Raw genomic sequence first — 15,541 nt, 5'->3', positions numbered from 1 at the left:
TTTATTGAGTAAATGGGAGTCTTGTGAGTGCAAACATATGAAGATCATCAAAGGTAGGTGATTAATTTTAGCACTATTTCTGACTTTTGTTACTCCTCTATTTGGTTGGTTACAGTTTTATTTAATTTCACCTTTATTTAACCAGGTAGGCAAGTTGAGAACAAGTTCTCATTTACAATTGCGACCTGGCCAAGATAAAGCAAAGCAGTTCGACACATACTCCATGTGTAACTCTGTTGTTGTAAAACAAACATACAGTTAATAATACAGTAGAAAAATAAGTCTATATACAATGTGAGCAAATGAGGTGAGATAAGGGAGGTAAAAACAAAAAAAGGCCATGGTGGCAAAGTAAATACAATATAGCAAGTAAAACACTGGAATTGTAGATTTGCAGTGGAAGAATGTGCAAGGTAGAGAGAAATAATGGGGTGCAAAGGAGCTAAATAAATAAATAATGTAGGGGGAGAGGTAGTTGTTTGGGCTAAATTATAGATGGGCTATGTACAGGTGCAGTAATCTGTGAGCTGCTCTGACAGCTGGTGCTTAAAGCTAGTGAGGGAGATAAGTGTTTCCAGTTTCAGAGATTTTTGTAGTTCGTTCCAGTTATTGGCAGCAGAGAACTGGAAGGAGAGGCGGCCAAAGGAAGAATTGGTTTTGGGGGTGACCAGAGAGATATACCTGCTGGAGCGCGTGCTACAGGTGGGTGCTGCTATGGGGACCAGCGAGCTGAGATAAGGTGGGACTTTAACTAGCAGGGTCTTGTAGATGACCTGGAGCCAGTGGGTTTGGCGACGAGTGTGAAGCAAGGGCCAGCAAGCGAGAGTGTACAGGTCGCAGTGGTGGGTAGTATATGGGGCTTTGGTGACAAAACAGATGGCACTGTGCTAGACTGCATCCAATTTATTGAGTAGGGTATTTGGAGGCTATTTTGTAAATGACATCGCCGAAGTCGAGGATCGGTAGGATGGTCAGTTTTACAAGGGTATGTTTGGCAGCATGAGTGAAGGATGCTTTGTTGCGAAATAGGAAGCCAATTCTAGATGTAACTTTGGATTGGAGATGTTTGTTTCTGACGTAAGCCAATAGTCACACGGATAGCAGCTAGCTAGCTGCGAGATCCAGGTGTAAATGTCCAGAGCTTACGGTTGAAATCCAAGGATGTATGTATGTATGTATATATATATATCTTTCTTCGCATATCTTTTATATATATTTTTTTCAAAATGAAATCCCCAATAGAAGCTAACCAGAAGCTGGCCAGTTTACTGGTTAATAGAAGCTCCAAGGATTTCAACCACAAACCGTGGTTAGCTGAATACTAATATTAACCAGTAAACTGGCCAGCTTCTGGTTAGCTTCTATTGGGGATTTCATTTTGAAAAAAATATATATAAAAGATATGCGAAGAAAGATATATATATATACATACATACATACATACATACATACATACATACATACATACATGGCACACGACGAGGACAAAAGGATGTCTGACTGCTATGCCATCTTGGTTAAGACATTTTCTAATGATTTGTCTGCTGGGCGCTGTTCTCAGATAATCGCATGCTTTCGCCGTGAAGCCTTTTTGAAATCTGACACCGTGGTTGGATTAACAAGAAGTTAATCTTTAAACCGATGTAAAACACTTGTATGTTTTATGAATTTTCATAATGAGTATTTCTGTTTTTGAATTTGGTGCTCTGCAATTTCACTGCATGTTGGCCAGGTGGGACGCTAGCGTACCACATACTCTATCACATGAATGATTTTGAGATACAAAGACGATATTATAATACACATTTTTTTGTATATCTTTTTTTTTCTGCTCTGGATTTTGGAAATTCTCCCGCAACCCCATTTTCATATCAGGCAACCCCACACGGGGTCTCGTCCCCTAGTTTGGGAACCGCTGTGCTAATCTGTAGAGCACCTCGGCCTATATGTCTCCATGATATGGTGCAATGGTAATAACATAATAAGAACACCTTGAATGTCAAGAATCTGGTGAGGTTACATACCTCCGCACGCTGGTTGTGGCTGTCTTTTCTTAAACAAGCCTTTGTATTTTGGCACTGTGCCAGATCCAGTCCATGGAAATACAGTAGCAAGAGCAGTATTTTTAAATATCCTTTCTGTACACATGCAGCTATGCAAAGTTGGCTGCAGTAGTATTTAAATATTTACAGTGAAAACAGTGACATTTCTAGCAACGTAACGAGTCACGTGATCTGTTTTTTGCAGCCGTTTTAGTGCAGGGAGAGAGAGGGGGAGATGGTAAACTCCACTGAACTAGTTTCAAGCTATGGAATCAATTGGGAGTTTCTGCGTTTTTGGGTAAACTTCTCCTTTAAACTTTCTGATTCAGTCAGCCACCAGTAGAGCACCTGACAGGACTTAAGGCTGTCTTAGTCCTACTGGATCCGGCTTAGTGATGCAGGTCTAGGGACAAGGTCAAAAGAAGCAATTATTTGCGTCAAAATGTCTGATAGATCATCATAAACAATCTTAACCCACCAGGGCTAGCTTTCCTTAAAAAGGAAGTGTGTGTGTGTGTGTGTGTTACCTGGCTGTTCTGATTGGTCTAATGGAGTGATGGAGGCCCCTCTATCAGGCCACATGATAGGCTCCTAGAAAGAGAGCGAGATGAAGAGCGAGAGAGAGTGTAAGGGGACACGTTGATAAATATTGTGTCTCAGTCCTTAATGAAAATACAATATGTGTAGGGCCCAGAGTTTTCCGGGACAGGTCACGTGAAAAGACCAAGGTAAAACTCTGGGCACTAAGTATAAGAGACGGCACTAACCACTCCCTGTTCCTCACCTGTATCATCTGTCGGCCACACTCCACTGTGACCAGTTTGTGACACTTCTTGTGGACCAGCAATTTGCAGTTGATGCATTTGTAACCCTGTCTCCCCAGACCCCAGATACGGTCTGTGCAGATGGCGCAGTGAGCTCTCTGGAAGACAAAGAAAACAAACCTTTAGAGAGAAAGAGAGAAAGAGGGATAGAGGTTAATGTTAAGGCTCGGGACAATACTGCCCCCTTTGGATGAATTGCGTGCCCATAGTAAACTGAAAAGAAATCTGTCCAAAATTGCTAATATATGCATATAATAATTATTATTGAATAGAAAACACTCTAAAGCTTCTAAAACTGTTTGAATTATGTCTGTATGTATAGCAGAACTCACAGGGCAGCCAATCTCCCAAACTAGTTTTGTCATAGAAAGTTGGGCCAACTTTGACGTCATCGCCCCCACCCTTCCCAACCAGCTATGGATCTGGGAACAGTTTCTATGTCTTCCGCGAGATGTCCTCTTTCAGTAGAGCGTTTAATTGTGTAAATCCCGCGAGCTTTGACCCTTTGGCAGGCAAAATTGTGAGTGTCGCGACAAAATGCATGCGCTTTCAGGCGCGCGTTGGGCACAGAGCTCCCTTTGTTCCAACTTGCATGAGAAGAAGTCAGTTTGTCCGGTCGAATTGAGAATTGTTTTGTATGTTAATAACATCCTAAAGCTTGATTCTGCACTTAGTTTGACCAGTTTAGTCGACATATAATATGTAATTTTAAGTTTAGATGCGCAACTGTTCAGGACCAGAAGTCATTTTGGATGCATTTCAGCTGAAGCTGTTAGCATATGCTAATACAAAGACACACGACTTGAAACCAAACGATGTATTGGGTACGTATGACTCCTTCCACTACATTCTGATTGAAGACCATCAAAGGGAATATTTATGTTGTAATTTTGTGTTTCTGTTGACTCCAACATAGCGGAGAAATATTGCTTATGTCTGAGCGCTGTCTCAGATTATTGAATAGTGAACGATTTCTGTAACGTTAAAAATAAATGTGACAAAGCGATTGCATTAAGAAGCAGTGTATCTTTCTAACTATATGTAGAACATGTATATTTAGTCAAAGTTTATGATGTGTATTGCTGTTATCTGGCGGAGCTATCTATAATTTCTCCGGACATTTTTTAGCATTTTCTGAACATGGCGTCAATGTAAAAGGAGATTTATGGATATAAAATTGCATATTATTGAAAAAAACAAATGTACTGTGTAACATGTCCTATTACTGTCATCTGATGAAGATTTTCAAAAGGTTAGTGAATTATTTTTCTTTTAATCCTGCGTTTGTGATTGCATCTTTTGTTCGACAAAATGGCTACATATTGTCTGTGTCTTTGTGGTGGTTTGACATACATATGTGCTATGTTTTCGCCATAAAACATTTTAGAAATCTGACTCGCTGGGTAGATGAACAAGGTGTTTATCTTTCATTTGAGCTATTGGACTTGTTGTGGAGGTTAAATATTTCTAAGAATAGTTTTGCATTCTGTGCGCCACGGTTTGAGTTGAGCGGGGGGGGTGGTACCCCTTGGGGAACCTGTAACGTGAACACGTTAAGAGAGACGGAGAAAGAGGAAGAATGAGAAAGAAGTGAAGGAAGAGAGGTATATACAGTATATACAGTAGTTCCTCAAAGGTTTAGAGCCTATGGCCATTTGTGTCAGATTGTGGTAACTTGCGTCATTGCACCACACTATCACAAGGGGGAGTTAGAATGCTGATCTATCGGTCGTCTAAACTGTGGCACAAATTGATGATCTTTTCGTAAATTAATAGAGGTGTGAATGTTTAAGTCAGAGTCTCTCTTCTCTGGCACTCGAGTCCTGTATCAGGTAACAACAAATAATGACCTGGCGGGTGGTCCCGAAGTTGAGAGAGAACATGGGTAAATACAATCGCACAATTACACTTGACATGTAGACTGACAATTTTCTAAAAATAGGCACAGTGGGATTTTGATTTCTCTCCCTCTAAAAACAGATATAATTCTTAATAGCAAACGGGCATTATTTACCACAGTGTGAAAGGGGGATAGCCCCTCTATATAAAGTGAGTTATTGCTGATGTGAAGAAGAAACTGAATGAGAGTCCAGCGAGGATAGGGAGGGGAAATGGTGGCCCATATTTTCAAGACCTGAGATACTTCATGAATTTATGAAATGTACTAGTTTGTTTAGGCAATTTAATATATTAATTTAGGCTTGACGTATTTAGGAGGTTATTTCGCAGCATAAAGCCATATATGTTAGCATACAGCTGAGTGACTCACTCATTTGATGCTTTTGATCAAAATAAATAAGTAACAACATTCTTTCTGATAATCTTTAATAAATACATGTTTTGACCAAGTTAATCTGCTCATGTGTGTGTTCAATAATTTGTGAGATTGCGGTTACAATGAAGCACGTAAACTACATCAAATAAATCCTATTTGTAATGAATAATCAGATGCATTGCAGGCTTGTCATTTTTACTTATTAAATTATTTCAGATTTTATTTTATATTTTTAGACAACACAAAACACACATATGGATATGACAACTAAACTCAGCAAAAAAAAGAAGCGTCCCTTTTTCAGGACCATGTCTTTCAAAGATAATTAGTAAAAAATCTAAATAACTTCACAGATCTTCATTGTAAATGGTTTAAACATGGTTTCCCATGCTTGTTCAACCATAAACAATTAATGAACATGCACCTGTGGAACGGTCGTTAAGAAACTAACAGCTTACGGTAGGCAATTAAAGTCACAGTTATTAAAACTTAGGACACTAAGAGGCCTTTCTACTGACTCTGAAAAAACACCAAAAGAAAGATGCCCAGGGTCCCTGCTCATCTGCGTGAAAGTGACTTAGGCATGCTGCAAGGAGGCATGAGGACTGAAAATGTGGCCAGGGCAATAAATTGTAATGTCCGTACTGTGAGATGCCTAAGACAGCGCTACAGGGAGACAGGACGGACAGCTGATCGTCCTCGCAGTGGCGGACCACGTGGAACATCTGCACAGGATCGGTACATCCAAACATCACACCTGCAGGACAGGTACAGGATGGCAACAACCGCCCGAGTTACACCAGGAACGCACAATCCCTCCATCAGTGCTCAGACTGTCCGCAATAGGCTGAGAGAGGCTGGACTGAGGGCTTGTAGGCCTGTTGTAAGGCAGGTCCTCATCAGACATCCCCGGGAACAACGTCGCGATGGTGGGCACAAACCCACCGTCGCTGGACCAGACAGGACTGGCAAAAAGTGCTCTTCACTGACGAGTCAGGATTTTGTCTAGAGGTCGACCGATTATGATTTTTCAATGCCGATACCAATACCGATTATTGGAGGACAAAAAAAGCCGATGCCGATTAAATCGGCCATTTTTTTTACATTTATTTGTAATAATGACAATTACAACAATACTGAATAAACACTTATTTTAACTTAATATAAAATCAATAATCAATAAACATCAATAAAAAATAATCAATAAACATCAATAAAATCAATTTAGCCTCAAATAAATAATGAAACATGTTCAATTTGGTTTAAATAATGCAAAAACAAAGTGTTGGAGAAGAAAGTAAAAGTGCAATATGTGCCATGTAAGAAAGCAAACGTTTCAGTTCCTTGCTCAGAACATGAGAACATATGAAAGCTGGTGATTCCTTTTAACATGAGTCTTCAATATTCCCAGGTAAGAAGTTTTAGGTTGTAGTTATTATAGGAATTATAGGACTCTCTCTTTCTATACCATTTGTATTTCATATACCTTTGACTATAGGATGTTCTTATAGGCACTTTAGTATTGCCAATGTAACAGTACAGCCCCCATACCTCTCCTCACTCCTACCTGGGCTCGAACCAGGAACACAACGACAAAAGCAACCCTCGAAGCAGCGTTACCCTTGCAGAGCAAGGGGAACAACTACTCCAAGTCTCAGAGCGAGTGACGTTTGAAACGCTATTAGCGCACATCCCGCTAACTAGCTAACCATTTCACATCGTTACACCAGCCTAATCTCAGGAGTTGATAGGCTTGAAGTCATAAACAGCAGAGCTGCTGGCAAAACGCATGAAAGTGCTGTTTGAATGAATGCTTGAGCCTGCTGGTGCCTACCATCGCTCAGTCAGACTGCTCTATCAAATCATAGACTTAATTATAACATAACACACAGAAATGCAAGCCTTAGGTCATTAATATGGTCGAATCCGGAAACTATCATCTCGAAAACAAGACGTTTATTCTTTCAGTGAAATACGGAACCGTTCCGTATTTTATCTAACGGGTGGCATACATATGTCTAAATATTCCTGTCACATTGCACAACCTTCAATGTTATGTCATAACTATGGAAAATTCTGGCAAATTAGTTCACAATGAGCCAGGCGGCCCAAACTGTTGCATATACCCTGACTCTGCGTGCAATGAACGCAAGAGAAGTGACAATTTCACCTGGTTAATATTGCCCGCTAACCTGGATTTCTTGTAGCTAAATATGCAGGTTTAAAAAATATACTTCGGTGTATTGATTTTAAGAAAGTCATTGGTGTTTATGGTTAGGTACACGTTGGAGCAACGACAGTCCTTTTTTGCGAATGCGCACTGCATCGACTATATGCAACGCAGGACACGCTAGATAAACTAGTAAGATCATCAACCATGTGTAGTTATAACTAGTGATTATGATTGATTAAGTTTAATGCTAGTTAGAAACTTACCTTGGCTTCTTACTGCATTCGCTTAACAGGCGGGCTCCTCGTGAGGCAGGTGGTGAGAGCGTTGGACTAGTTAACCGTAAGGTTGCTAGATTGGATCCCTGAGCTGACAAGGTAAAAATCTATTGTTCTGCCCCTGAACAAGGCAGTTAACCTTTTTAGGATAGGGGGCAGCATTTTCACTTTTGGATGAATGGCGTTCCCAGAGTGAACTGCCTCCTACTCTGTCCCAAATGCTAATATATGGAATGAGTAGGCGTCTCCAAACTTTTGACTGGTACTGTATGTGTTGACTAAGCAAGTTATGTCTGCTAAATTTAAAAAGTTGATGGCTTAGCCATGAAGCCTTTGTCACTAAAACAAACAAAAATAAAAGTTTCACATATCTTCAAGACCTGAGCTATTCAATATAGGTTTTGTTTATTACATTTACTTGTAAAATGTTACCGAATAGATAATAGAAAGAAAAATTTGGCCATTGCCAAGCAGCTAATGGAGTGAAAGAGGACGTAACAAAGCTGTGGGCCAGATGTGAATGGTTAAGCAGCCTTTCCAATAAATTGGAGTACAAAAGAAATGTTCCGATTATTTTGCTCTTCACTCGCAGTCACTTAGTAACCTCGGCCTACTCCCGACCGATCACGTTGTACAGCACCATATTTTCATAACGGAAGCCCCGAGGCCTACACAGGCTACTGTAAAATGCATTTTTTCTTGGAATAGAAACACCATAATATTGATCAATTTAATGAAGCTACATTTCTGACCATATACACAGCACAACAAATACAATAATAATTAACAAAAAAATATCAATCGATCTCATACAATGCATTCGGGAAAATATTCAGACCCCTTAACTTTTTCCACAATTTGTTACGTTACAGCCTGAATAATAACATCCGGCTGTGATTGGGAGTCCCATAGGGCGGCGCACAATTGGCCCAGCGTCATCTGGGTTTGGCCGGGCTAGGCCGTCATTGTAACTACTTATGGTATAGGGGACGCTTGTGTCCCACTTGGCCAAAAGCCAGGGAAAATGCAGCGTGGCAAATTCAAATAAAATGATATAAAAATCAAACTTTCATTAAAATCACACATGTAAGATACTAAATTAAAGCTACACTCGTTGTGAATCCAGCAAACATGTCAGATTTTTAAAAGGCTTTTTGGCGAAAGCATAAGAAGCTATTATCTGATGATAGCACAACAGTAAACAAAGAGGGTAGCATATTTCAACCCTGCAGGCGCTACACAAAACGCAGAAATAAAATATAAAACATGCCTTACCTTCGAGGAGCTTCTTTTGTTGGCACTCCAATATGTCCCATAAACATCACAATTGGTCCTTTTGTTCGATTAATTCCGTCCATATATATCCAAAATGTCAATTTATTTGGCACGTTTGATCCAGAAAAAACAGCTTAAAAAAACGCAACGTCATTACAAAATATTTCAAAAGTTGCCTATTAACTTTGCCAAAATATTTCAAACTCCTTTTGTAATACAACTTTAGGTATATTTAAACGTTAATAATCGATCAAATTGAAGGCGGGTCTATCTGTATTCAATACAGGAAGACAACAAACCAAGCTACTTTTCAAGTCTTGCGCAACTCTCAAAAGTGATACGCAGTTCCTAGATGGCAGTACTTCTTCATTGCACAAATAAATAACCTCAACCAAATTCCAAAGACTGGTGACATCCAGTGGAAGCGGTAGGAACTGAAAACAAGTTCCTAAGAAATATCGTTGCCCAATGAGAACTCACTGAACAGAGACCCCCCCCCCAAAATAAATTCTGAACGGTTAATCCTCTGGGTTTTGCCTGCTACATAAGTTCTGTTATACTCACAGACATGATTCAAACAGTTTTAGAAACTTCAGAGTATTTTCTATCCAAATCTATCTTATGTTCTTGGCATGAGAAGCAGGAAGGTGAAATTGGGCATGCTATTTATCCAAAAGTGAAAATGCTGCCCCCTATACCTTAAGTTAAACAAAGGTTTATTTTTTTTCAAATCAAATAATAAAAATGTTTTTTGATTAAATTATTTCTCAATCTACACACAATGCCCCATAATGACAAATAGAATATAGGTTTATACATTTCTGCAAATGTATAAAAAAAAAACCTGAAATACCTAATTTACCTAAGTAATCAGACCCTGGGGTAAATTCAATTGATTCGTGATGATTTGGGAAGGCAAACACCTGTCTACATGAGGTCCCACAGTTGACAGTGCATGTCAGAGCAAAAACCAAGCCATGAATTGAACTCTCCTAACCTATGGTTAGGTACATTACTGCAACAATTCTACTTTTTTCCGAGAATGTGCTTTTGTTAAATCATCACCTGTTTGGCGAAGTTGAAGTAGGCTGTGATTCGAATTAACAGGCACCGCATTGATTATATGCAACGCAGAACAAGCTAGTAATATCATCAACCATGTGTAGTTAACTAGTGATTATGTGAGGATTGATTGTTTTTGATAAGATAAGTTTAATGCTAGTTGGCAACTTACCTTGGCTCCTTGCAGCCACGACGTCAAATGCATTCATGAATTAAATCGCTTCAGCCGACATGTTGCGGTTTACTCATTGTTTAATTATTCAAGGCTCCCTTTGTTATTTTGTTTTATAACTAAAATGCTTGGCTGCATTTAAAGACATGGATGACTTGCATCCTGTGTAATGATCACACAAAGGAATTAATGATTATACAGTATATCAATCAATGATGTAGGCCTTGATGCCAATAAGTAAGTTAAGCTAAAACAGCTACAGGAACTCCTTCAGGGAAGTCCTACACAGTCCCACCCAAATTAATCCACCTCTTATTACCATCATTATGGTGCCATGGCTTTAGACACTATACATTTAGACAGAAACGCAGTATAACCAGGCGTTGCGTCACCTTGAAATTTACATTTTTATTCAGAGAATTGCAGGGGAAGAGTACAATACCTTTTATTGTGCAGCTTCGTTGCCATGCGGGCTTAGATCCACTCGGGTGTCCCCAAAAGTTTTCAAAAGCACCACTGCTTTATAGGCATTCCCAGCAGTACAGTTTGCAGTGCTTCTCGGAGCCTGTGAGCCATTGATAGCGCTCATAGTTGGAACTTTGAAAGTGGCGAACAAACCCCTTTCCCACCTGTGACAGGCTTTGAAGCGTCGGCATCGACCTCTCCTGACATTTTCTAACTTTTCTTGAAAAGTTTGTCTTGAGAATGCCGTTATAATTATATCCTCGACCAAATCGATATCTTCTCCTTCCGCCATTGTGGGTTGAAAAAACAGCTTAGTAGTACGCAAATTAATTTGTTTATCAAATTCAGTTTCCTAGTTCTGAGATTCTGCATCGACCTGCCCATATAGGACCTGCCTCTCAATATTGGTAATCCAATCAAAAGATGTGCACGCACTACGCTTGCTAGCTGGCTCCTGTGTAACACTGGAGCCAGCCAGCAGGCGTACAATAGCCAACTCTAAAGCTGATTGGTTGACACTAAATTTTAATTTCCATTCACTTTAAGCTACAAGCGCCCGCACTGTTGATTCTGAAGGCCTGAGGCCAGATTTTAGACCCCTGGCAACACATGATGGCTGAATATGATTGGATAAAAGATCTAACATAAAGACCAGCCCTCCAAATCTCAACCTGGGGCTGGAAGCAGTGCAACCAAGAGGAACGCTATGAAATGAAGAGTGTAACTCTTGCTCTGGGGAATAATTTAATACATATTTGTGGGAAAATATATTTAAAAAAATGTTTATATTCTGATGATGTTTAGGCAAGCAGAGAAGGCCTTGCTGGCCCTGATGGCCCACCACTGCCTACAGCTCCATGTCATTTCAATAACTTAGCATCTCAAAGATGCCCTCTGGTGGTCAAACTAGCATAAATGGCAACAATGGCTGACAGTAAAATACTATGACGTCATGCACTCCATGCCATACCATTTCGCAAGCTGTGGAGTAGCAGTATGATGCAACTTTTAAAGGAAGAACCACAATTAATTAATTAATTAATTAATTAATTGATGATAGATAGAGATAGATAGAGATAGAGAGAGATAGAGAGAGATAGAGAGAGATAGAGAGAGATAGAGAGAGATAGAGAGAGAGAGAGAGAGAGAGAGAGAGAGAGAGAGAGAGAGAGAGAGAGAGAGAGAGAGAGAGAGAGAGAGAGGGGGGGTTCGAGACAAAGAGGAACGAAGAGTGGAACATAGAGAAAGAGATGGATAAGACAGGTAGCTCACCCTGTTGAAGCGTTTTGCCTGGAAGGCATGGCCACTGGCGTAGTAGAGCTTCCTCCAGCGTCTCGCCCCACGACGATATATAGACTCTGGAGGAGCAAGAAACAAGGGTTACAGGATAAAGTATGCGTGTGTGTGTGTCAGAGAGAAACTCCCCATCTTCAGAAAACAGTGATATGGATATAAGAGAAAAAGGGACAAGTAGTTGTAGACTTACTGTCCTCTCCTGGACAGGGCATGCCAGGCTTCTCTGGGACACAAGGAAACACTGAGGGAAGAGGGAGATAACAGCTTTAGGCCTACAACATTGCAGACTCTACATCACACAAGTACGTGTGCCAGAGGTGAGTGGTGGATGCTCCATCATTAACTAGCAGACTTTAAACCCCCCCCCCCCCCGTGCCCTTTCCCCTATCCCCCAACTCATCTCCCTCACTTCCTCTAATGTGACCTTCACCTTGCTCTTAACCGGTCACCCTCCCCTCTATCCGGTGTTGATTAAGGACAACCAAATCGTGCTCATCAACAGGCTACTCAGTAAACCCATGACTAGTTCCTGGTTATTGAGAGGCTACCTGATGTTTGCCTCACTAGCAGATGGATAGGATCAGTGTAGCAGACAGAAAGATTCATGTTTGTTATGTATACATTATGTTGTCTGCTTGTATCCTTGTCTGCAATGTCAGCCCAGCAGCCAACATTCTTATTTATTCAATTAATACATTGAATTGAATGTAACGGAAGGTGAATGTTCTCAAGTTGTCTGTTGGTTAATGTGTATCTGCACTGAGGATAAACTTTATTGAATTGAATGCAAAGCCAATGTATGTATTATGTTGTCCGCATTGTCACTGCACTGTCAGTAAAGGAATGATTTCCCCTTGGGTATAAATAAATGTTTATTGAATATAACCGAAGGTCATGTTACCATGGATGATGAGTTCAGAGTCTTTATTGAGTTCATAGAGCCTCAGGGCTTCCTCCATCTCCAGCTGAGACGATACTGTACACGGGTCACCTGGGAAGACAGTGGACACAGCAACACAACCTGTCAGTACAGCAACTGCATCTCACATTTGACACACAATTCCCCATATAGTGTTCAGTAATCCTTCAGCACCACCACGTTCCTCAAGATCTCTTAGCTGATACATTTAGCTGTTCCCAGTTTAGAGAAGGCGCCTATGAGGGAGTGTATGTGGGTGTGTGTGTGTGACTTCTGTTGAGGCAGCGGTTCAGTCTTGGCTGAGTTCATTATGAACAGTTACAGTGTGTGTTTTTCAGAGACTGTGACGAGGCTATTGAAGTATGGCTGGCTGGTGAGTGGTGATATATTAATTAGTTAGGGCAGCCTGACCTTTCACTGAGTCCAACAACCTGACGACATCAACTGTGCTGTGACACACACAAGCGTTTACGACCAGCCCGATACCGTGGCAGGGCCAGCTAGCTAGATACAGTAGCTATGCATGACTATCTGGACAGATAGTGGGGGGGTACAAAGCCTAGCACAGTTAACACTGTTTTCTCGCATATCATAATGCATAGCTATTTTCAAGTCTCTCCAGAGATGTTCGATCGGGTTCAAGTCCGGTCTCTGGCTGGGCCCCTCAGGGACATTCAGACAATTGTCCCGAAGCCACTCCTGCATTGTCTTGGTTGTGTGCTTAGGGTTGTTGTCCTGTTGGAAGATGTCTGTTCGCCCCAGTCTAAGTCCTGAGTGCTCTGAAGCAGGTTTTCATCAAGGATCACTCTGTACTTTGCTCCGTTTATCTTTCCCTCAATCCTGACCAATCTCCCAGTCCCTGATGCTGTAAAACATCCACACAGCATGATGCTACCACCACCATGCGTCACCGTAGGGATGGTGCCAGGTTTCCTTCAGACGTAACGCTTGGCAATCAGGTCAAGAAGTTAAATCTTGGTTTCTTAAGATCAGATAACCTTGTTTCTCATGGTTTGAGGTGTCGTTTGGAAAACTTCAAGTGGGCTGTCATGTGCATTTTACTACTATCTGGCCACTCTACCATAAAGGCCTGATTGGTGGAGTGCTGCAGAGATGGTTGTCCTTCAGCAAGGTTCTCCAATCTCCATAGAAGAACTCAGAATGACCATCGGGTTCTTGGTCACCTCCCTGACCAAGGCCTTACTCCCCTGATTGCTCAGTTTGGCCAGGCAGCAAGCTCTAGGAAGAGTCTTGGTGGTTCCAAACTTCTTCCATTTAAGAATAATGGTAGAGGCATCACTACAGATCCTGGTTCGATTCCGATCATGGCTGTATCACAACCGGCCGTGATTGGGAGAATCATAGGGCAGCACACAATTGGCCCATCATTGTAAATAAGAATTTGATCTTAACCGACTGGCCTAGTTACATTTTTAAAAAATACTGTACATACAGTATACAGTGTACCAGTTAAAAGTTGACACCTCATTCCAGGGTTTTTGTACAATTTTCTATATTGTAGATGTATTCACTATCCATCAAAACTATAAAATAACACATAGAATATAAATAACATAGAAATAACACATAGAATCATGTAGTAAAAACAAACATATTTTAGATTCTTTAAGTAGCCACCCTTTGCCTTGATGACAGCTTGTCAGTCTTGTTATTCTCTAAACCAGCTTCATGAGGTAGTCACCTGGAATGCATTTCAATTAACAGGTGTACCTTGTTAAAAGTTGATTTGTGGAATACATTTTCTTCTTAATGCGATTGAGCCAATCAGTTATGTTGTGACAAGGTAGGGGGGGTATACAGAAGATAGCCCTATTTGCTAAAAGACCAAATCCATATTATGGTAAGAAGAGCTCAAAAAAAGCTAAGTGAAATTAAAGTCAAATCAAATCAAATCATCAAATCAAATTTTATTTGTCACATACACATGGTTAGCAGATGTTAATGCGAGTGTAGCGAAATGCTTGTGCTTCTAGTTCCGACAATGCAGTAATAACCAACAAGTAATCTAACTAACAATTCCTAATCTACTGTCTTATACACAGTGTAAGGGGATAAAGAATATGTACATAAGGATATATGAATGAGTGATGGTACAGAGCAGCATAGGCAAGATACAGTAGATGGTATCGAGTACAGTATATACATGTGAGATGAGTATGTAAACAAAGTGGCATAGTTAAAGTGGCTAGTGATACATGTATTACATAAGGATGCAGTCAATGATATAGAGTACAGTATATACGTATGCATATGAGATGAATAATGTAGGGTAAGTAACATTATATGAGGTAGCATTGTTTAAAGTGGCTAGTGATATATTTACAACATTTCCCATCAATTCCCATTATTAAAGTGGCTGGAGTTGAGTCAGTGTCAGTGTGTAGGCAGCAGCCACTCAATGTTAGTGGTGGCTGTTTAACAGTCTGATGGCCTTGAGATAGAAGCTGTTTTTCAGTCTCTCGGTCCCAGCTTTGATGCACCTGTACTGACCTCGCCTTCTGGATGATAGCGGGGTGAACAGGCAGTGGCTCGGGTGGTAGATGTCCTTGATGATCTTTATGGCCTTCCTGTAACATCGGGTGGTGTAGGTGTCCTGGAGGGCAGGTAGTTTGCCCCCGATGATGCGTTGTGCAGACCTCACTACCCTCTGGAGAGCCTTACTGTTGAGGGCGGAGCAGTTGCCGTACCAGGCGGTGATACAGCCCGCCAGGATGCTCTCGATTGTGCCTCTGTAGAAGTTTG

General features: G+C 40.8%; 1 protein-coding gene across 3 annotated transcripts in view; it reads right to left on the bottom strand.

The window, feature by feature from the left end:
• The window catches only part of LOC135559012 (protein kinase C iota type), a 55,255-nt gene that overhangs the window by 17,765 nt on the left and 21,949 nt on the right, over window positions 1-15,541 (bottom strand). For all 3 annotated transcript variants that reach the window (XM_064993314.1, XM_064993315.1, XM_064993316.1), the window contains 5 exons: window positions 12,761-12,850; window positions 12,050-12,100; window positions 11,836-11,921; window positions 2,827-2,964; window positions 2,570-2,633 (listed from right to left, as the gene is read on the bottom strand). In XM_064993314.1, the coding sequence (XP_064849386.1) occupies window positions 2,570-2,633; window positions 2,827-2,964; window positions 11,836-11,921; window positions 12,050-12,100; window positions 12,761-12,850 (429 nt within the window). The remainder of the gene's footprint in view (window positions 1-2,569; window positions 2,634-2,826; window positions 2,965-11,835; window positions 11,922-12,049; window positions 12,101-12,760; window positions 12,851-15,541) is intronic.

Source organism: Oncorhynchus masou, chromosome 17, assembly GCF_036934945.1.
Source record: "Oncorhynchus masou masou isolate Uvic2021 chromosome 17, UVic_Omas_1.1, whole genome shotgun sequence".
In the NCBI taxonomy this organism is placed as follows: Eukaryota; Metazoa; Chordata; class Actinopteri; order Salmoniformes; family Salmonidae; genus Oncorhynchus; species Oncorhynchus masou.
Note: the sequence above shows the minus strand (reverse complement) of the source record. Positions and strands in the feature narration are given on the sequence as shown.